This window comes from Penicillium nucicola (genome assembly GCF_028828085.1).
Source record: "Penicillium nucicola strain IBT 29836 chromosome Unknown utg000007l, whole genome shotgun sequence".
NCBI lineage: Eukaryota > Fungi > Ascomycota > Eurotiomycetes > Eurotiales > Aspergillaceae > Penicillium > Penicillium nucicola.
The window spans coordinates 210,724-232,332 of record NW_026643131.1 but is presented as its reverse complement, the minus strand read 5'-3'; the positions used below and the strand labels follow the sequence as shown (position 1 = coordinate 232,332).

Here is a 21,609-nt window from a genome sequence, read left to right as displayed (position 1 = left end):
GCTTTTCCCTAGAACTTTGCGCTTCTGGAGAGTGGCGAGCCTCAGTTTTCGGCGACTGTTGGGTCCGGCCAGCCCCAACGCTTTCCCCGGCCTGTAATTGGTGGAGGAAGGAGCGGAGACCGATGGCAAATTCTTGATCGGCAGGAGTTCGCTGAGGTAAGCCTCTTAGGTCAGCGTCTTAGGTCAGCACCCCTCGGAATTCTTAGGATCAGGCCACCAACCCTTGGGAACACCATCCAATCACACCTCTTCTCTTTCATGTCGGAGGCAAATACCGCCCATACTGTACTGTACAGGGGGTCAACGAATGGGACCTTACAGAATACATTCCACTGTATTCGTATTGATCGGCCTTTCGTGAACCCTCCCTTACACCCTTGTACAGCCCTGTGTCGAACCGGGGTGATACCGATGAAGTCATGATATCCAGTACAACCCAATTCAGCCGATTGTTGAGTATGCTGGCAACTGATTTCTCCATTTACGATCAAGTTCTTGATCCTGTCGGATGGACAGAGACAGTGTCACCTCCTTACTGTACTCAACTCAAATCACATCATAGACCACATCAACCAACCGAATCCACTGCGAACGAACCTGATCCAGCAGATCATGATTCAACAATGCGTCAATATCCAGTGTGACCATCAGAAACAATTCGCCAAAAGTGACAAGTCATAAGTCCACCGAGAAGAGAATGACCGCGGTGACCATCACATGGTTGGGCAGGCTGGACTGTGTTGGATCCAGGAAAGCAACAAAGACAAAACAGTGGCACAGCGTCGGTCTGGCCTGGGGATCGATATGCTTTTCTGGAACACTTCGGAAATGCCGAAATATCAATCCCGAAGTCTGCCTATGAACGGTCCCGCCTGACAGCCCCTGGGACACTCACGGACACTCCCTTGGTTAATCACCACGCACCACACGCACGGTGGTATGGAAGAAAGCCAACAATTCAATCTGTACGGTCTAGCACATGCATATCCGCGAGATAACCGCCATCTATTACTCGATCGCCAGGATCAATATCTAAGTTATATCTCATGGCTGATAGCTGAAAGCATGAAGTCGGCGCCTTCCACTGTTGACGGCCGCCTCCGGTGCCATGTGTCTGCAGATACGGGCTCCAACCCCAGACAGATAGCCGAGAAAGAGAAAGTTCGATCGAACCCGGGAAGACCATGCGAAGCCACCAGAGATGCATGTGGCGTAAGTCAGCACTGTCTCCATCGCTTATAGTCACCAATGAACAGAGCGTATTTGCTCAAAATGGATCGTCTCCTGGCCATTTCTAGCAATGACCAGCAAATAACAGTACATAATGAGACTACAGACTAGACTGCCCTTCATCTATCCTTATCATTCTCCACTCTCAGATATGCTTGGCGCTAACCTCCGCTATTCTCTGACTGGCTGGGCTTGCCTCTCTTCCGGCCAGATAAGCCGGGCTCTAACGCTTTCGAGTCAAGTGCCTGCGTGGTTTATGCGATGCTCTTGCTAATTCGAACTTTTTTCACGAAATTCGCCTCCGATAACACGAGGTCACGTCCATCTTATCGTTCTCCGCGTTTTTAGTCATCTCCACTGTGGGTTAGCGTTGGCGATGTTCGGAATGGAGCCTTGGTTTTTTTGGTTCGACTCATATATAAGTGTAGTTCCTGATCTAGTGTCCATATTCAATCACACACATCCACAGTATATTCACAATGGACGGCCCAGACCAGATCGGACCCGACTATTCGCCAAAGCGCTCTTTCAGCGACAAACTCCGCAATGTCGCAAAGACTTTCACCACTCGGTAGGCGACACCACCAGTATCGGTCTGAGTTCGCGACTGACAATTCCTAGGGAGGGTTTACTAGGAGACTACGACTATGCATACCTCTTCATTCCCCGGTTACCTTTCACAAAAAGAGAGCGCAAATCCGCGCCATTCTTCGGTCTTGAAGACCGCGTTCCTGTCGTCCTCGCTTTGATCCTTGGTTTGCAGCATGCGCTTGCAATGTTGGCTGGTGGTGCGTTACACATCCAATCTGGAAGTCGGACTCGAACTCGAAACTAAAGAAACTAGTCATTTCACCTCCCATCATGCTCGGCGGCTCATCAGGTGTCAACTTCGGCGACGAACTATACCAATACCTCGTATCGACTTCATTGATTGTCTCCGGTCTTCTAAGCGCTGTTCAAATGTTCCGTCTACACATCAGAGGAACAAAATACTATATCGGAACCGGCCTGCTTTCCGTCGTTGGTATGCAGTTTCATCCACTGATCGGAATGACCCAATTCTAAACCTAACCTTCACAGGAACATCATTCTCGACAATCACCGTCGCCCAAGGCGCCTTCACCCAAATGTACAAATCAGGCTACTGCCCAACAGCAGAAGACGGAACAAAACTCGCCTGCCCAAAAGGCTACGGCGCCCTCCTCGGCACTTCCTGTCTCTGCGCCCTGCTTGAAATCGGCATGTCCTTCATGAGCAGTCGCATCCTCGCCCGCGTCTTCCCCCTCTCGTCACTGGCCCTACTGTCCTCCTTATTGGTGCTTCGCTTGTTAAGTCGGCTATGACTGACTGGGCTGGTGGCTCTGGCTGTGGTGCCGATCCCTCGAACCCGACCATGTGTCCCAGTGCTGATGCGCCGCATGCCCTGCCTTGGGGTTCTGCCGAGTTCATCGGTCTTGGTTTTCTTGTCTTCGTCACGATTATCATTTGCGAGCGTTGGGGTCCCCCGATTCTGAAGAGTTGCTCCGTTATTGTTGGTCTGCTGGTTGGCTCTATTGTTGCTGCTGCTTGCAACTACTTTGAGTCCTCTGGTATTGCCGCTGCGCCGGTCGCTTCTTTCGCTTGGGTTCATACTTTCCCCTTGTCGGTTTACCCGCCGCTGATTTTGCCGCTGCTGGCCCTATATATTGTCATCATGATGGAGTCTATTGGTGATATCACTGCTACTTGTGATGTCTCCCGTCTCCAGGTCGAAGGTGCTACTTTCGATTCCCGGGTCCAGGGCGGTGTCCTCGGTAACGGTATCACTTGTTTAATTGCTGGTCTGATGACTATCAGCCCTATGTCCGTCTTCGCACAGAACAACGGTGTCATTGCCCTGACGAAATGTGCCAACCGCACAGCTGGCTACTGCTGCTGCTTCTTCCTGGTTGTCATGGGTGTCTTTTCCAAGTTCGCCGCTGCGCTGGTTGCTATTCCTAGCCCTGTGCTCGGTGGCATGACTGCTTTCCTGTTCAGTTCTGTTGCAGTTAGTGGTCTGCGCATTATTGCTTCTTGTGAATTCACCCGTCGCAACCGGTTCATCCTCACTGCCAGTTTCTCCCTTGGTATGGGTGTCACTCTCGTCCCTGAGTGGTTCGGTTATTTCTTCACTTACAGTGGTGATAACCATGCCTTGGAGGGTCTGCTGAATGCTTGTGACCTGGTCATGGAGAACGGCTTCGCTGTTGCTGCTTTGTTGGGAATCTTCCTTAACCTGTTCATTCCTGAGGAGGCTGATGATCTTCCTCCTATGCTGGACTCAACTGACTCCGAGGACGGTACTCAGGTTGATCGTACTGCTCCTGAGTCCACTCCTAAGATGGAACATCCTGCTGCCTCGAGTGCGAGTGCTTGATTGTTTGTCTGTTGCCACTTTATTAGCCTTGATCTTTTCCTTTAGCGCTTGACTTAATATGTTACCTATTCCCAATGTCATGTTTGTTTGTTGTCTATCAATGCATCACAAAATATTCCTTCTTCACTGATAAGATGTATTCGACAGTAGCTTAATTGTATGTCACCCACTCTACACAAGATATTCTCTCGAGGCATTCCTACCTTAGTTGCTGATTTTGACCTCATTCACTGGAAGTGCTCTAAGCCCAATGCACCAGTTTTTTCCTCAAGCAAGACGACTAAGCTTCACCACTTACGTCCGTACACTCCTTTATAACAGCATTCGAGACCAATACCTCGTCCTCAATACTCTTATCAACTTTTTTATCACAGTTATTTGAAACGGCAACGCCCACACTCAAATGGTAGTCATATCTGTCTAAGTACTTCAACCATCCAGGAAAAGCCTTACCTTGAAAATCTTTCGACAAAGCCCCAAGACTCAGCGCTGGCTATAAGAATTACATTTCTACATGAAAGCAGTGTCATGGTTGTATTCCATTTATTGAAGATCATATCGAATGCGTGGCACATTCTGCCCCTCGGAATAGCCAGAAAGCTGTTGTTGTATCTGAGAACTTGTGATGGAAAAGAAGTATCTCTATCCGATGATATTCAATCATTCAAGGCTAGGGATTCTCTTCGACTCAATATATGAATTCTTCATCAGATGTTATTTTGTGTTAGTGATTGTGAAGCGGTGCATGGTGATAGTTTAGTCAAGCCATGCAGACTCGCCATATAGACAGGACCTCGGGGTCCATTTTCGACGCTGACTGAGCAAACTGCTCATATTGTGTAATATCAGCCTTCCTTGGCTGTATAAAAAGATATCTGTATCATGTAAAATGCAAGTTGTCTTGTTTGGCGCTCAAAAAGTTTCTCACTTCACATCGCGGATAACTCAATATTTTGAGGCGCGCGCGAGACCGACAGAGTCCTGTGAGAGCTGGTAGATGTTCGCATCTTTCAAAGCTTCAGGCCTTTTTCTGGGCATATGAGGCTACCTTGATTGTCGGTGGTGTCCACACAAAGCTCTCAAAAGCAGATATATCAATGAGTAAGTTCCTTATCAGCTGTTCAGGTATCAAAGAATCAAGAGAGCAACTCAGTTCATGAGTTGGCTCGCCTTTTTGATGTCTCAGTTACAACACTCGGTCATATTTTAGGCGTCAAACATTCGCTTAGCGAATACACTGATCGAGCAGGGTGCTTTGTAGAAATTCAGCACTCCATGTTAAGAGCTCATCCTTTCGGGGCCTTGCGGCGATTGGGTGAGGCTAGTATCCTTGCGATCCGTTTTCCATCTGATAGACTGAGATTGATACACTGAAGATATGTGGGCACCTTCTCCTGATTACTACTCTTAGTGTGGTGAGTAGAAGGGACTCGGGGATTAGCACATCGGGGACTCACTATCGGTACTTCATCGCCAAGTTCCTCGCTTTGTAGCGGTATTGTTTCGGGGTTCGCCCTGGGTGGATCCAGTCCTCAGGGCTTAGAGCCCATTTGTGATAGTTTTCGTTCCAAATCGCCTGCCAGCAGGGACCATATTCGCGTAGAAACTCCTGGAGCTTGGCTTCTTCGGCCAGCGGCCAACGGAGGGTGGGCGCCGCTCTAAATTCCGGTCGGATTGGGATCAGAGGACCACTTTCGCGCGGCTTGAGTAGAAAGGTCTGGGCGATCCTAGGTTCTTGCTTCTCTTGCTTCTCTTGCTTCTCTTGCTTCTCTTGCTTCTCTTGCTTCTCTTGCTTCTCTTGCTTCTCTTGCTTCTCTTGCTTCTCTTCTCTTGCTTCTCTTGCTTCTCTTGCTTCTCTTGCTTCTCTTGCTTCTCTTGCTTCTCTTGCTCCTTTTGCTCCTTTTGCTCTCTTAAGCGGTCTACCATTTGCTGGAGCTCCCGCTCCTCATGGCGCTACCGAGCCTCATGTTCGAGCTGGCTGTAGCTCTGGATGCCACGACCCCCGATGCGTCGGGGACATGCTGGAGTCGGTGGGGTCCTCTGCGCGCAGGTGAGGCTCTCGGACTGGGGCTGAGTATGTGGTGGTTATGACGGGTCACTATGGAAGGGCGCTTGGTGGTGGCCCTCTCTATGGTGAAGCTGAGTGATGCCAGTAGGTTGGCAGTCGACTTGGACCAGGCTGGAGATAGGTATACGTGAGATGTAGCTGGTGTTCTCGCTTGAAAAGGCCATAGCGGGTGATATAGTGGCTGCTTGCGTGATCGGCGTCTGGCTCATTTGACTAGGACGGAGCGGCGATAGAATCGATTCTACCATGCTATGAAATTGGATGGTTGCCCATCCTGTCTATAGGAAATAATACGGGAATATATATAATCCGGCTGTCCCTGGGGGAGGCAATGGAATATTGTAGTATACACCGCCTTTTGATTCTGCCCATGTTTGCCTCGTTTGCACGTGGGATTCAACTACATCAGTCTGGTGAAGCTGGAACTGTAAGTATCTATGAGTGTTCGCTATCTACACTTGTATCATCTTCAAAGCTATCCCTTGCACTGGTATCGGAATAATTCTCTGGCCAAGTTGCACCCCTCTCCAAGAGTAACTGCACAATTTCTTCATGACCAAGATAAGAAGCAGCTTCAAGGGCATTCTTATAGACATGTTGACCACCAAAATGTAATTCTCTATCAGGGAGATAGTTGGGAAGATCGAAATTGGCACCATTGTTAAACAATAGCTGCAAGCTTTTGATATCATCGCGAGTGACTGCAGTAAAGACAGCATTTTGGTAGCCATCCCGTGAATTGACATCAGCACCATTGTCCAATAGTAGCTTCACAATGTTCTTTTGACCCCGTTGGGAGGCAAGCAAAAGAGCATTGGTATCCGTAATTCTGCCATTGGTCGAATTGACATGTGCACCGTGGTCTAGTAGGAACTGTAATGCCTCTTTGCTTCCAGCAGATGCAAGGGGAACAAGACCAGCTGGTTCTCGTGCATTGACATCAGCCCCATTCTCTAGAAGGAATTTCATGGTATTGATGTGACAAGATCGAGCAGCTGCTTCAATTGCGGATCCGCCATAGGAGTTTTGCGCTTGAACATCAGCCCCATTGTCTATCAGCAGCTGCACAATATCAATATGACCATATCTAGATGCAGCAAAGAGAGCAGATCCACCCCAGCGCTTGACATCGGCCCCATTGTCTATTAGTAGCTGCACAAGATCAATATGACCAGATCCAGATGCAGCATAGAGAGCAGATTCAGCCCAGCGCTTAACATCGGCCCCATTGTCTATCAGCAGCCGCACAATGTCAATATGACCAGATTTAGATGTAGAATAGAGAGAAAATTCAGCCGAGCGCTTGACATCGGCCCCATTGTCTATTAGTAGCTGCACAAGATCAATATGACCAGATCCAGATGCAGCATAGAGAGCAGATTCAGCCCAGCGCTTAACATCGGCCCCATTGTCTATCAGCAGCCGCACAATGTCAATATGACCAGATTTAGATGTAGAATAGAGAGAAAATTCAGCCGAGCGCTTGACATCGGCCCCATTGTCTATTAGTAGCTGCACAAGATCAATATGACCAGATCCAGATGCAGCATAGAGAGCAGATTCAGCCCAGCGCTTAACATCGGCCCCATTGTCTATCAGCAGCCGCACAATGTCAATATGACCAGATTTAGATGTAGAATAGAGAGAAAATTCAGCCGAGCGCTTGATATCGGCCCCATTGTCTATTAGAAGTCGCACAAGATCAATGTGACCATATATAGATGCAGCTTGGAGGGCATATTCACCCGAGCACTTGACATCGGCACCATTCTCAATCAGCACGTGAACAACATTAACATGTCCATTTTCACAAGCACTCTGAAGAGCATCGGCAAATAAACCTTCTGCATTCAAATGGAAGTTCTGTTGCAACAAGAGCCTGACAATATGAGACAGGCCAGCGAAGGATGCACTGCACAATGGACTTGTCTTTTGATTCAAGATTGGTATTTCGCCCCATATACATCTTGGATTGAAAAGCTTGCCCCAAATGAGGTAAGGCAGTCCTTGAGGGAGGAGAAAGTTGAGTATGCTGTCCTGTATGTCCTTTTCATTTTCAGAATGTCTTGCATGTTCAAACCAATGCCGTGCGGAATATAAAACCAGAGGCAGCTTTTTGCCCAAGTCTCCTTCCACATGACGACGGATGTTATATACAAAAAAAGAAGAATTGGCTCTCCTAGCCATCTTCTTACTGCACTTAATCAACTTCAACTCGTCCTCGCCTAGACAGGAGAGATATCGTAGACAGATATGAGTCATCTCGAAGTGTGCATTCAACATCTCCAATCGTCCTCCCCAGTTCCCTTGTTGCGTACGCTGTATGAGGAACTCTCTCGCTGTCTGATGAATGAAGAACAGTTTTGAGTCATAGACACTGATGAAAAGACCACATAGGTTTTTCACCTTTTGCTGGAATGTGGCTTCATGCCAACTGCGTGACACCAGTGTGGTATATGAATCGCATTCTTTTAACTTCACAGCGAGCGTGAGGGCTTGGTTGGCTTCCGTGAGGGTCAGAGGACGTTGCGCAGCTAACATGATCAGAAGGAGAGCCTCTGCGTGTCTTCTATTCTTGCTCCGATTGAGGATCTTTTCGTACGCCCCTGAAATCTCTTGAGGTATGTCGGAAAGAGTGGCTTCTACATCAGCCCATTGTTCAACTGAACTTGATCTGTCTTGAATAAGGTCGAAAGTAAGACGTAGCCAGAGGTACGTACGTTGCTTCATGCTCTTCAATTTTTCAGCAATCAGAAGACGTTCGCTTTCCACAAAATTGTCGTTGCTCATCATCTTTGCATCAATGACTTTGTCGATGTCCGTGCCAATTTCGTCAGACTTGTCATCTGCATCATAACCAAGATATGACGAATTCTTCGGGAATTCCTTGAACTTTGAATCTATGTCATCATATGGGCGACTGGTGATGAGGAACTTGAGCTTCGAGGGTTGATCAGACGGGAGCTCAGAGTAGAAGTCAACGAGTTTGTCCAGCAGTGGCTTCCAACTTTCGCTCCTACATTCATCCAAGGCATCGAGAAGAATCACAATTTCTCCAGCGAATGGCGACTTCACGCATTCCATGAGTATCTTCCATAGCTCAGAGAGGTTTTTGGTCAAGTTGTGACCATTTGTCCTGTGACTTTGAAGCGCAAGCTTGATCAATTCATCCTCGGTGTCATTCTCGAACAGTTGGTGAAGAACGGCAGATAGAGCATCAGTGGCATTCATGCGGCTCTCGGTTCCATCCTTGAAGAAGAAGTAACAAACAGTACTTGTTACATTCCTATAAAGGTGTTGTTCATCAAGAAGAGCCCGCGACAAGACTGACTTGCCACAACCAGGACTGGCAGATACCCAGAGGATAGTGGAGGTGCCAGCGTCGCGCCATGAGCGAAACCTTTCGTCTTTGAAGAACCACTCGCACGTGCCGTCGACTTTCTTTGGATTGAAGTCTTTATGGTCACCCCAGGGCCCGGCCAAATCTTGAAGAAGAGCTCGTTCTTCTCTGTCTTGTTTGTTTACCTGTGTTTGCTTGCTGGCTGACTCGAACAGATCGCGGAGGTCTTCGAGGATACGCCGGGAATGGTTCAGCTCTTCCAATTCGGAATCCCGTATTTGACTGATCCTCTCTGCTTCATGAAGATCAACCAGTTTGCTGTAGGTATCACTCATCTCGGAAATATCTTTTATTTTTGCAGCCCAATCAGTCGACTTGAACATGTCATTCAAAGCGCGCGACCACTGCCTCTTTGAGAGATGACATATGACCAGCGCCTGATATTCAAGGATGAGCATGTAGAGCTTTACCAAGCCTTCAAGAAGTCGTTCGTAGTTGACGTCTTTCTGTTCAAGTTTATCATGTTCGAGATCTTTCTTCTTGAGATAATTGTCTTCGCTGATCTGCCAGTACAATTGAACATTGTTGAGCGAGTTGAAACCCTTCAACATGGCTTCCGTCTCCGTGGAGCCACTTGTCAGAAGCTATCAAAGTCAGAATAATTTTGGATAAGAGCATATCATACAGTGTAAATCTTTCCACTTACCGGGAGAAGCAAAGAAGCACCTGACCAGGCGAGTGCTGCGTATGGCTGAGAGCTGACTGCCTTTTGGACAACTGGGTCAAACCAGATTGCGAACCTTGCAACTTTCTCGACTTGTTCACGAATTTTCACTTCCTTCTTGAGCAGTGGCACTCGCCATTGCTTCTTTTCTCGATTTTCCAGCAGCTGCTTTACAAGGTGCTCCACGGAGCGCTCACCAGAGGTACCATTTGTATCTTGATTGTCTTGTTGTAGAGAGACCAGGTGCTCCTCGTAAGCTTTCACCAGGTCTGTTTGCTGCTCTTGTAGCATCATATACGCCCGATGCCATAAATCAGACCCATTTTCTAGGACTTTGGGAGAATCCTCGGAACACCCCGACTGCTGCGGGGCATCTGTTAAGGGTTGCTGGGAGACAGGCACAGACGTAGATATAGATGTAGATCCCGAAATATTTGACTGATCTTGGAGATGAGGACTTGCGACACTTCCCTCGGGCCCTATGGTAGTGGTTTGAGAAGACTCATTGGAATGCTGTGCAGACAAAAGCGTTGCAGAGGTATCGGATTGTATAGGCGCTGGTACGGTCGCTCGAGTATGATCCTCAGAAGGCTGAGAATTCACAGATGCAACGGAAGGCGGACCCGTAGTGTGTGGTTTTTCTGTTTACTCCGAGGACCTGTCAGGAGCTGCGACTGTGGTTGGTCAGACAGAAGCGGTACTTGCCTTTTCTACGAGCCAAGCTCCCCTCCACCCGCTTGCGAAGCGAGCCAAAGCCAAACCCCATTGTTGCTTGGGTTGAGAAAGGTGAGAAAGATGTAAATTAGGTCAAAGTCCAGAGGTGGCAGGCAGCGCAGCAAGAAGCGCCAAGACCAACACAGCCCCGGATTTTCGGGCCTTTAGGCGTATCGCCTATTGCTATCTAGCCGCATTTTCCAGAGAAAATCTCAGCCTATCAAAAAGCATAAGCGCCCATTGGTTACTCTAGTCCGCGTTTGATCATTTCACTCAGACTGGTTTAAATTGAAAGCTTAAGTGACTTTAGCCGTACTTTCTCACCTTGTGGCCGTATGCAATCGTCCCATAGACAGAGCGATATGGTCCAAGAGATCTCAAAGCTTGGATCTCGGCCCGACCCGTAAGGCTAAATCGTCCACGAGTTTGGAGTTACACGAACCTAAACAGAAATCCTCACTTGAGTTAAATATCATTACGATATAGGACCTTGTGAAAACGAGGCCAAGATTGCTAGTCTCCAGGCATTTTTAAACCCTACCAATGGAAGCTCACCGATGGAAAAGACACGATCCAAACAGTATACAGTATCTCCAGAGGCCTGATATTCACCCACTGCATCAAAATGAAACAAAAAAGAAAGATGAAACAAAGCATAAAAATATTGGCTAATCTTCCTAGATCCGGGGTTTAGCTCTGGCTTGATTGCAAACGTTCAATTTGCCAAACATCCGACCAGAAGACAGTGCAACAAGTGAATCGAATCGAATCAACTCATCGGCGACAGTGCTGGAAGGAAACGAAACCTCGCCCTCTTTAACGATTTCAAGAGACCCACGTACACTAAGCGCCTCGTTTTCATAGTCCATGGCTTCATCAAGACGACTCTGTTCTTTTCGTATCAAGGAGAGACGATACAAGCTCCTCGCCACATTCATCGGGTACCAGGTGTCTCGCTCTAATAGAGCAAGCTCGAGGTGGAATCTATATTATTACGTATTAGCTATAACATCGAAGAAACAGTGATGCAAGATATGAGATGAAGACTGCTCGATATCATATGAGAGAAATCGATGACTCACGAGGCAGGCTCCTTCTGTCCAAGCTCGTGATATACGACTGCAACAGCATGGTGACTATCAAGGGTGCGTGGATTCTTCGGGCCTAGGATATTCTCTCTTCCCCGTAGGGTGATAAGATGCTCATGAAGTGCTTCGTGCAGCTTTCCTGTGCAGAAAAGCATATTCGCAAATATGAATGAGAAAAGCAAGGTAGAGCCTTTCTCTGGTCCTGCCCAGTCCTCCATCATCCGTCTTCCTTTGCTGATATAGTCCATTGCAGATTGAGAATTACCTTGATGTAAAGAAATATGGGCGAGGTTCTTATAGCCTTCGGCGAAAGGAAACACTGCAGTTTTCTCGTCGGCATACTTCTCTTTGGCTTCCATCGACTTGGTGAGTAGGCCATTGGCTGTCTCGAAATCATCACTGTCCATGCATGCCCATGCGTAATTGTTGTAGGCACTCCCGAGTAGGAGACCATCTTCCATCGCTACGTGGTCGAGCATGTCGATGTAGCGGCGGCGACGATCAAGAGCTCGCCGCATCGTTTTCAGGCAGCTTTTTCGCCCGTCTGGTCCGGTATGAAGCTCGAATGAGGCTTTCACGGCTAATATACCTGTGAATATGGGGTTTGGATCATCTGTAGACAGAATCGTTTCACATATATCCTCCGCAATTTGAATCATCGCAATGGAGCCAGTGGTTATGTTGCGCTCCCAGAGATAATTGCACGCGTCAGAGATGAGTTCTGCAAGCTCGAGGGTGGGCTGAATGGATCCCTCCTCCGAAATAGAGAATTGGTGGAGCAGAGCTCGGAAATTAGGCATGTACTTTTCGTAGATGGGCCACAGGTGATTTATAGGAGCTCGGTAGGGCGACTGCTTTGGCACGACACCTCGAACTAGCTTGAAAGCTTGGGTAAATCGACATTGCCTCTTTCCTTCGTCTGCGTTCAGCTTGTAGAGAAGGTTCTTTTGAAGAGACCGATGCACGATTAGTGCGGGCACAGTTGCAATTGATGGGTGTGTCAGGTTGGTGGCCGCCATTGGTCTTGCAGTCTGAACTTCTACCAAGTGTCGAGATGTAAGCTTCCTTCTTATCTCTAGAGACCTTGAAGTCAATTAGATTATTAGCTAATATGATCTGCGCAGTTCTGTTTGCTGCCAGAAACCAAGTAGATAAATCTTACCCAATGCCAGTTGCATCATCAAGAAAGCTAAGACATTCGTCGCAATGCTCCTTGAAGATCATATCTTCAGGAACTCCATTTGGATCTAGAAAAGCCAGACATTCTAGCAGTGTTCGGGTTTTGTTATCAAGTGCACCAAGGGCCACGTCAAAGACAGCGTCAAGAGATCCCTCATATTGATATGTTGTGGTTGACCTTTCGCTGGACCAAATCCTGGCGCCCTCGTTTCTCTTCTCAAAGGCCTTCAAGAATTCAGTCAGTGAGCAGTTGGTTTGGTTCACAAAACCTGCAATATGGGCGAGTGCCAAGGGGAGTCCCCCAACAAGCTCTGATATGGTTTCTGTCAGCTCAGGCTCAGGTTGTTTGTTTGCTAGATAGTGCTTGAACATTGCTGCACCCTCTTTCTTATTGACAAATCCTTGTACGTGTATACTTGAGGTTGTCATTTGCTGAAAGTCTGAAGACTGCGTAGTCAAGATGACAGCCCCGTGTGTGCTGCAAGGAAGGTATTTTCGAAGAAGATTAACATCATCAATATTGTCAAAGATAAGAAGCCAGCTTTCTTCTAAAGTTAGAATTCAGAGTCAGCCATTTTCGCTGTTTCTTCAGGTAAGTGGTGAAGTTGTCAGATAGTCCTTACGCACCCGTAGATGAGAGCCAGTCTCGGGAAGCCTTAGCCTTCAGACTCTGCTGAAGATGAGCAACACCAGAATTGAGAATCTTATCCGCAATCAGGCTGTAAGTTTCCTCAAGCTCAGCAGCAGACTCCGCTCTCACCCAGAACGTATGTTTGTAGTCCGCACTGTATCTGTACGCATATTCCAATGCAATAGATGTCTTCCCCGAGCCTCCTAGTCCATGGAGAGTACACGATGTTTGTCTGGTTTGGGGTTTCAGAGCTTGAGTATGCACGATAAAAGTTTTCAGCTTTGAGGCAAGTTCGTCAAGTAAGTAGTCGCGACCGAAGAATTGGTCGTTGCGAGGAAGCATGATTGTACTCTGCGCTAAAATAAAAGTGTTTGTTAATCGGCCGGGCTGATTTTCCACAAGTCGATGAATGTCCACCGTTAATTCTGCAGTACAGACTGCTGTTTCCGATTGGAACTGGTGGCTATACTCTTCAATCTTGGAGACTGCGTCTTCTGTTTGTTTTCGGAAGTTGGAGGGCAATGGGAGAAGGGGCTTCAACAGGTTTCCTTGTTTCAAAGATCAGACAACTATTCCTATGAATTACGGAAAAAACCCAATGTATACCGAGGGAGTTCTTCTTGAGAAAGTCTCTTGCATCAAGAAGAAACTCAACGTACGTATCGTAAAGCTCATGCACGATCGATTTGAGTTGATCACTGGAGGGAAATAGTTTCAGGTATCGTTCGAATCGAGGAAAGGAATCTTTCATGCGAGACAAGATCCTGCTTATCTCGCTCAAGTTCTGTTTTGCTAACTTGGCCAGCTAAATTGCGAAGTCTCAATAGTCAGTGATGGAGTTCTTGGACCCTAATAGAGAGAAAGATTACCGTCAATATTGCCAGCAATCCACCCCAGATCAAAGCGGCTACAGTAGGGTCAGACTGAATCATTGTAGAAATAACAACATTGAATGTTTCAAGTGTTCGAAACAGGGGATCCAGCTTTTCGATGTATTTGTTGAATCCACGGCTACGATATCTTTCACAGAGCACATCCAACTTCCCATGAAAAGCTGTCCAGTCTGGTGTTTTCATCAAAGTTGCGTATTCTGCAGGATCAAGTCGTGCCTTGTGTCGAGATAGCGAGGCTACCCAAGCGGATTGAGACATATTGGAAATCTCGAAGTAGATAGGACTGGAGGAAAGGACAGGGGCAAGGAGAGTGCAGACGGTTGCACATCTTGGGGGTGCTAGGTAACAGGAAGAAGCAAGTATCTGTCGAACTTACTTAATTTAGGTCATCTGGCAATTCAAAGCGAAGTCCAGCGCTAGCAAGGCGAAATGACGATGCTGAGGGAATGCAACAGGGCGAGGTCAATGAAACTCTTAGGATCTCAGCCCCGCTGTAAGACATGGGCTTACGAGACTATAGGAAGGGTGATCTCATTGGATCTCAGCTGGACTGGCAATTCTATTGGCTGGAATTGGTCTGCTCTTCTTTATCTAGAATGATCCTCGTGATGAGTACGTAGGCTTATTGAGGCTCTATGATTGGCATATCCAAAGTTCAAAGCTGAAGCAAATGGCACTCGAGCTGATAGTCCATTTGGCATTTCTTATTTCAACACAACATTCTGGCCCAGAAAAAGCAAAGATTAAGTACATCGGAAAAGAGTCAACCAGCTACTCCATTATCCTGTACACCACTCTTCAGGGTGAGGGCATCATCCAACCCTTCCTCCTGAAATCCTCTATCCACTGAATCACCCAGAAAGCTCTTCCATGGCTGGACTTGCGACTTCTTGTTCCCAATGGACTTTTGAGTGAGCACTGTCTCGTTGGAGGTCGAATCAGAACGTTTCAACGGTGGTGCGGCAGGCATACTGAGTGGAAAGTAACAGTCGCTGCAGAAGTATTCTGAAGAAAACCACAAGGCTTTCGTAAAACGGTCAACTTGAGTCCATGTATTTGATGGAAGGAGGTATAGTCCTTACTCAAAATGATTTTGCTTCGTCTATTGACGAGTTGTTATTCTGACCAGAAGAGAACAGAGAGGTATGATGTGAGCCTTATGAGTATTTCTACTTGGCTTCCTTCATAGCTACTTGAGCCGCATATATTGTCATCTGATATCAAGAAAGTGCTATATTTCAGTGGAATGTTGGGCATCTGTGCATACGGCCTCGTTCATGTGGCCAATAAGCCCTGTCACAGCCCCGGGAAGTGCTCTATCTGCCGTGCAAAACCCTTACATTTAACACATGCTCTCACTTCCACACCACCGGAATTCACTGCATCTGAGCGGGGTTTTGGGCATTTTTGCATACAGCCTCATCTCTATTGTGGCCAGTCATCTCTATCCCATGTCCAGGGATTCCGTTTACTGGGTTATGCAGAGCAGAGCGCTTGCTGCATTTTAGATACTCTCTATATCTATACGTCTACTCAGACTACTTCAAGAGAGATTAAAACTAAGCTTCCACTTGCATGCACTATCAGCATAATTCGAGAAGCAAAGATGACTAGTTCCAAAGTCCAAAAAGCGAAATTCATGTACCTGCGGCCAGATGAGAAGTTTCTTGCGGAGAAACCCTATCAAGTCTTTATACCTCTGCCTGACGGCGTACCAGAGGAACTCCAATCTAACTTGGAATTTGAATCCGGGGAAATGCAGGTGGTTCAGGATATTCGTGGAAGTAAAGAAGAATTTTCGCTGGACACGAGTGGATTCGCTATATGCCACCACCCAACTACCATGATTAAGTTCACCGACGCTGACAAGATCGAGCAAGTCTATCTCCCTGAAGTTGCTCGTTTGCTTCAATCTCAGATAACAGGTGCTGAGAAAGTAGTCATTTTTGACTGGAGAGTATGCCAATCCCTTGCGATTTGGGTCTCATATTCTGAAAGATGTATAGATCCGGAAAAGTACCCAAGTACCTGCGATGGAGGTGATAAATATGGACAACAAAATTGTTCCTCTCCAGCCTGCTTGCCATGTACATATTGGTAAGGTCTCGATTGTCGTTTCCTTGAATTCATGATTGAGAAACTCTTTCAACCTCACAGATCAGACTCCATGGAGCGCGATGAAGAGAGTAAAACTCCATGCACCGGAGGAAGTTGACCAGCTCGAGCACAAGAGATATTCCATTGTGAAGTAAGTGGCGTTCGATTAGGCTCACAATGTAACGCCATAAAGCTGAATGTTCAACCCTTAACACAGTGCTTGGAGGCCAATAGTGGATCACATTGAGGACTGGCCCTTAGCAGTCTGTGATGGGCGCTCGGTACCAGTCGAAAGTCTTATTGCTGTAGATCATGTCCGGCGTAGATACGTCGGCGAGTCATACTACATGCCTTTCAGCGAGCAATACCGGTGGTATTACATTAGCAGACAAGCCAAAGACGAGGTGTTGTTGATCAAGAATTTTGACTCGTCAGATGTGGAAGGAAAATGTAAGAGACGAAGTGAGATGCCCTGAAAGAACCATGTCTAATATTCAGTCCAGATTGTCCGCATGCCTCTTTTCACCTTGGCGATGCCCGAATTACGGCCATACCAAGAGAGAGCATTGAAGTGAGGGCTCTCATCTTCTATTCTGATTAGGAAATGCAGTATGGCTACCAAAAACGGTGATGAATACTAGAAGTACTGACCAATTACCCAGTTCCATGCAAGCGAGCACGAAACAAGGGAAGCTGTATGATTCGATAAATGATTGACAAATTGAAGAATACAATGATCTATACTATACATACAGCAATGCATGGAGCAAGGACAAGGAAGTATAAAGCCTTGCCTGATAATCAGACACGAACCATCACTATTACTGATTGGTTCTTTTCCTTAACTCCATTCTCAACCCTGGGGTAAACACGATCTATCGCTTTCCTAAGATACAGCGTAAAATTATTCACCAAAGTAGCGTTCCTTTGAAACGACAAGACAGTCATCTCTGTAACGGCCATCGACCGCACAGGAAGACAAAACCAGGAATGTCAAACCCCTTCAACCTTCTCACCAGGCGCCAACATCTTAATATACCGATGTTCTCCAGTCTCAAGAACCCGAACCTCATCCCCAACCCTCAACACAAAATTCTCTTTCGCAGGAACAAGCTGCATCCCAAGACAAGCATTAGTCCGATCTCCGTCATCAATACGCCGATACTCCTTCAACGTCCGATCCGGCTCAGCCTTATGCCTATCCCCAGCCTCGGGATCAACATTCGGCAGACGACACCGCACAGTCCGACACGAAGCATGGATCTCCGTCCCACCAATCGAAAGCCGTTTCCAGTGGTCTTCTTTAAATGCAGCGGGTCCTTGGATGATGATGTTTGCACGGAAGCGGCGGATGCTTAGACGTGGGATTGCGTAGGCACAGCGTGCTGCTACGTCTTTGTGGCTGGAGAGACTCAAGAGGTGGATTGGGTAGGCGTCTGCGAAGGCTGTATTGGGTTGGAAGCCTAGGTCCTCTTTGAGTGGTGCGTTGCGGAAGATTTGACGTGTGTGTGGTGCGCTTGCGCGGAAGAGTGTTAATGGACTGGTTTTCGGGTCGAAGCCCATGTATGCATGTAAGGAGTCTGGGAGTAGACATCCGAGGTCGTGGGCGAGGGGTTTGTCTTTCCAGATTCTGACTGGGACGAGGGGGAAGTTGGAGTCGGGTGGTGGATGCAATGGTACTTGGAATGTGTGACGGCTTACACACATTTTGAGTGCCATGCTGATCTTCATGGGAAGACCCTTCCATCCAGCTGGTGCCAATCGAGGGTATGATATCAGCATCACGCCGCCTGATTTGACTTCCGCCAGGCTGTTGTCGTAGCCCGACGCGGACGGATCAGGAACCCAGATCTCGGGATGTATCAGGGCGAGACGGTTGAAGCCTGCATTGCGTAGAGTTCGAATGTTCCATTCTTCTTTGCTGTACTCTGCAAAGACGAATTGTCTATCGAATTCGAGTCCCGTGGGTACGACGTTCGAAATTTGCAGCTCGACAGCTCCGCAGGATTTTAGTGGATAGCTGAACAGGGCTTTGACACGCCATGATGGATGGCCCTGATCTCTTTCATCACTTGGGACACCCTTGCTATACTTCGGATTAAATTCATCGTCTAAGTTGCTCTGACCCGGTGGAAGTCCCAGGCGACGACATCCTTTTGGATGAATCGGCGATGCCTTTAAAACATAATATAACGGCAGAAAAGCGAGCAAGACGACTAAAATAGGGAAATTGATCAAATCCCCGAGGGCAATGTCGGTGTCGGACATGGAGAGTTGTATGCAGTCAGATCGCAGGGATCAAAAGCGGCAAAAAATCTCCCGATCTCGGATCTCCGTCAACACCTCACGAAACAGGTGAGAACATGGATTGAATACATAGGACTCGACACTTGTCTCAATTCCACTACTTCCGAGCCTAGCTAGCTCTACTGCCAGCTTGATGCGCTATGAGCGCCCAGCAGGACCCACGCGGTCTCAACGCGTCCAGTGAAATCACGCGTCAGTAGCTCCCCAGTTCTTCAGTCGCAGAAGAATGGAAGATTGACCCATACAAACAGTTCCATTAGCTTCAACCCAGGCAACTCAAACATTCAGTTCGTCAGCTAATGTCCGGCTTCCGAACCGGATCGGAACGGGCGCCCAACGCCTGGACGAAGCTTTAGATGGCCAATTCAAGCATCATCGACGCCCTACGGGCATTGTGCGTGGTCAAATCACAGAAGTTTGGGGACCGCCGGGATCCGGGAAGACGTCGCTGGGGTTAGTCTCTTCTCCTTTTCATCTCAGTTCAAGCCTAACCCAGTACAGGTTGAGTATTGCACGCAGTGCATTGGAAGACGGCGGCAAAGTAGTCTGGATTGGTACGTTCCCAGCTCCCATAGTCATCCAAACAATCAAACTTATACTATCAGATACGAGTTCTCCCGTGCCTGCACCACGTCTGCAGCAGATGGGAATGAATGTCAAAAACTTTGTCTATTTGCGCACGCCGACGCTGCCACATCTTCTTGCTCTCCTCGGGAAACCACCCAAGAACTTCCCACCGACAGGCACATCATTGATAGTCATCGACTCGGTGTCAAGTCTCTTCCAATCGTACTTCACCGGCGCGTCAGAGCTCAAAGCCCAGCTCGCACGCGGTAAAATCAAAGACAAGAATGAGCTGCAGTGGCTCCTGAATCGAAGATGGAATGTCACCAACGAGCTCTCTCTCTATTTGACGAAACTTGCTCTGAAGAGGATTGCCGTGTTGGCTCTTGATCAGACTCACACGAAGATCAAGGGGCAGGTTCGTCCTACTCTGGGGCCTACGGTTTGGGGCGGAGGGTGGGAAAAGAGTGTCCTCACGCGTGTCGTGCTCTATCGCGGTAAACGTGGTGAACGCTTTGCAGAGGTTACCAAACGTGGGGGCAATTTTCTACCTAGGACTGGGAGGGTGGTTGTTCGCTTTCGCATTGCGAGGGTATGTTGGTTTTTTCTCAGGTGATAAGTCTTCGCTAACTCGAGTAGGATGGCTACCGTGATGATAAACCAACGGGGGTTTCCATTCGGCGAAAGCTCCCTGCCCGGTCTTCTAACCTGCCAAGTCACGTCTTCCAAACTCCGAAGGCACCGACTCCTTCTCCAATATCGCCGCTTCACAGATCACCGGTTGTCAGATCACCCATCTCCAGACCACCAGTTGCTAGATCGCCGTTTCCAAAATCACCACTTGCCAAGTCACGACTCTCTACGTCAACAATTCCAGATGAATCGTCTAACACGGTCCCTCCACCGCCGCCGGCGCGGATGCCGAAGAAGCGCAAAGTGGACGAGGTGGCAGACAGCCAGGACGAATTCTCGGATGATGATTTCGAAGACGAGGAATTCCCCTAGAACATACCGATATCGAAACGAATCATGAATCATGAATCATGCATTATCAAGATCAGACCATGTAGCCACCACAGCTCATCATACACTCGGAACCTCAACAAAGACCCTCCTCTGAACAATTCTCGCTCCATGCGAATCAACCAAGAAATCCTTCGGCTCAGCCTCCTCACACTGGTCCTGACACTGATCCTGACCTTTATCCGGCGTCTCAATCGGCCGATGGATCGTACAAAGAGGCAGTGTATCAGCGATAGTCACAGATATCGGATGCCGCGATCCCTGAATAAGATCAACCAACCTGCCCAGCACTGCAAACTCAAGCTTCAACTTGAGCGAATACACAAACCCCTTCAGGGTAATCTGCACAGCATAGAAATTGGCATATTCCAAACTCAGCAAAACAACATCCATGAACATAATCGCGCAGTTGATCCCAATCAGATGGTACATAATCGTCCTCGAGTCCGGACGCACAGAGATATCCGCCCCGAGCCGTAGCAGCTTGACCGTTTCAATCACATACAATGTCGACAGTAGACCCTCTTGCAGGGTAAACCCCGTTAGCTGGATCTTCTCCATGACATTGTACCCCTTGACCCAGGCCAGATCGCCCGTGTGAACGATATTCGCGCCGTAGGTCAGGATGGTTGTTGGGATGTGCAGCAAGAAGAAATTGGCTATGATTAGCCGTAGGACTCGGCGCAGGATGCGTTCATCGCGGAGAACGAGATGCAGCCGTGAGTACAGCACGACCGATTGGCCGGTTACCATTGTCCACCATCCGATTGTTAGGACGGTTACGGATAGGACGGAGTCGGTTTGCGTGAAGAATTTTAGTAGGAAGCCGATTGAGTAGGGTACTACGCCTAGACATCCTGATGCGAGGAGAGACCAGAAGTATAGGCCTCGCCAGCGGCGGAAGGTGGTTGGGACTAGGACGACTAGCTCGGCGATGTTGTAGCAGGATAGACCGATGAATGTTACTAGGATCATTTGGAGGATGTTGCCTTCTTTGGCGAGGGCGCCTGAGATTCCGTCTAGGAGGTCCTGTGGGACGGACATTTTGGGTGGGTTGGTAGGGGCATCCCGTTTGGTTATGCTTCGTTGAAGGTTGAAGGTTGAAGGGAGAGATCAAGACAGGGTAAGAGAAGGAGGACAAAGAAATATGGACTGGTCGTACGGTGAACGCCCCTCCTGCATGTGGTTTGGACTTGTCTGTGCACAAGCGTAATTGTGTAATTGTGCGTCAAAAGAAAAGAAACTTGGAAGTCAATGGAATTCCTGGGCAATCTGGGGATGTCTCAAATCTTCCAGCTAGGGGGAATGTGATGGACTTGATATATCCAGACAGGGATGTCTCGGGCCAGTGGTTTA

The 21,609-nt window shown here is 48.0% G+C and overlaps 8 protein-coding genes across 8 annotated transcripts; 2 read left to right on the top strand and 6 right to left on the bottom strand.

The window, feature by feature from the left end:
- Positions 1 to 1,709: 1,709 nt before the first annotated feature.
- N7511_007137 (nucleobase:cation symporter-2 family protein) lies at positions 1,710 to 3,625 on the top strand (the record flags this gene model as incomplete). Its single annotated transcript, XM_057129514.1, is given in 5 exon segments — positions 1,710 to 1,801; positions 1,852 to 2,018; positions 2,075 to 2,254; positions 2,311 to 2,546; positions 2,564 to 3,625. The coding sequence occupies 5 exon segments, from the start codon at positions 1,710 to 1,712 to the stop codon at positions 3,623 to 3,625; spliced, it is 1,737 nt and encodes a 578-aa protein (XP_056982582.1).
- A 1,680-nt stretch (positions 3,626 to 5,305) lies between these two features.
- N7511_007136 (uncharacterized protein) lies at positions 5,306 to 5,551 on the bottom strand (the record flags this gene model as incomplete). The annotated part of the gene is made up of 1 exon (XM_057129513.1): positions 5,306 to 5,551. One exon carries the CDS (start codon positions 5,549 to 5,551, stop codon positions 5,306 to 5,308), a length of 246 nt encoding a protein of 81 aa, XP_056982581.1.
- Positions 5,552 to 6,128: 577 nt separating this feature from the next.
- Positions 6,129 to 10,523, bottom strand: N7511_007135 (uncharacterized protein; the record flags this gene model as incomplete). The annotated part of the gene is made up of 3 exons (XM_057129512.1): positions 6,129 to 9,677; positions 9,740 to 10,398; positions 10,472 to 10,523. The coding sequence occupies 3 exons, from the start codon at positions 10,521 to 10,523 to the stop codon at positions 6,129 to 6,131; spliced, it is 4,260 nt and encodes a 1,419-aa protein (XP_056982580.1).
- A 625-nt stretch (positions 10,524 to 11,148) lies between these two features.
- N7511_007134 (tetratricopeptide repeat protein) lies at positions 11,149 to 14,520 on the bottom strand (the record flags this gene model as incomplete). The annotated part of the gene is made up of 6 exons (XM_057129511.1): positions 11,149 to 11,455; positions 11,554 to 12,642; positions 12,722 to 13,286; positions 13,366 to 13,917; positions 13,976 to 14,174; positions 14,239 to 14,520. The coding sequence occupies 6 exons, from the start codon at positions 14,518 to 14,520 to the stop codon at positions 11,149 to 11,151; spliced, it is 2,994 nt and encodes a 997-aa protein (XP_056982579.1).
- A 505-nt stretch (positions 14,521 to 15,025) lies between these two features.
- N7511_007133 (uncharacterized protein) lies at positions 15,026 to 15,232 on the bottom strand (the record flags this gene model as incomplete). Its single annotated transcript, XM_057129510.1, has 1 exon — positions 15,026 to 15,232. One exon carries the CDS (start codon positions 15,230 to 15,232, stop codon positions 15,026 to 15,028), a length of 207 nt encoding a protein of 68 aa, XP_056982578.1.
- A 2,120-nt stretch (positions 15,233 to 17,352) lies between these two features.
- On the bottom strand, positions 17,353 to 18,627 carry N7511_007132 (MOSC domain protein; the record flags this gene model as incomplete). Its single annotated transcript, XM_057129509.1, has 1 exon — positions 17,353 to 18,627. The coding sequence occupies one exon, from the start codon at positions 18,625 to 18,627 to the stop codon at positions 17,353 to 17,355; it is 1,275 nt and encodes a 424-aa protein (XP_056982577.1).
- Positions 18,628 to 18,806: 179 nt separating this feature from the next.
- Positions 18,807 to 20,235, top strand: N7511_007131 (uncharacterized protein; the record flags this gene model as incomplete). The annotated part of the gene is made up of 5 exons (XM_057129508.1): positions 18,807 to 18,858; positions 18,918 to 19,119; positions 19,168 to 19,220; positions 19,272 to 19,822; positions 19,870 to 20,235. 5 exons carry the CDS (start codon positions 18,807 to 18,809, stop codon positions 20,233 to 20,235), a joined length of 1,224 nt encoding a protein of 407 aa, XP_056982576.1.
- A 78-nt stretch (positions 20,236 to 20,313) lies between these two features.
- N7511_007130 (uncharacterized protein) lies at positions 20,314 to 21,297 on the bottom strand (the record flags this gene model as incomplete). The annotated part of the gene is made up of 1 exon (XM_057129507.1): positions 20,314 to 21,297. The coding sequence occupies one exon, from the start codon at positions 21,295 to 21,297 to the stop codon at positions 20,314 to 20,316; it is 984 nt and encodes a 327-aa protein (XP_056982575.1).
- Positions 21,298 to 21,609: the final 312 nt, after the last annotated feature.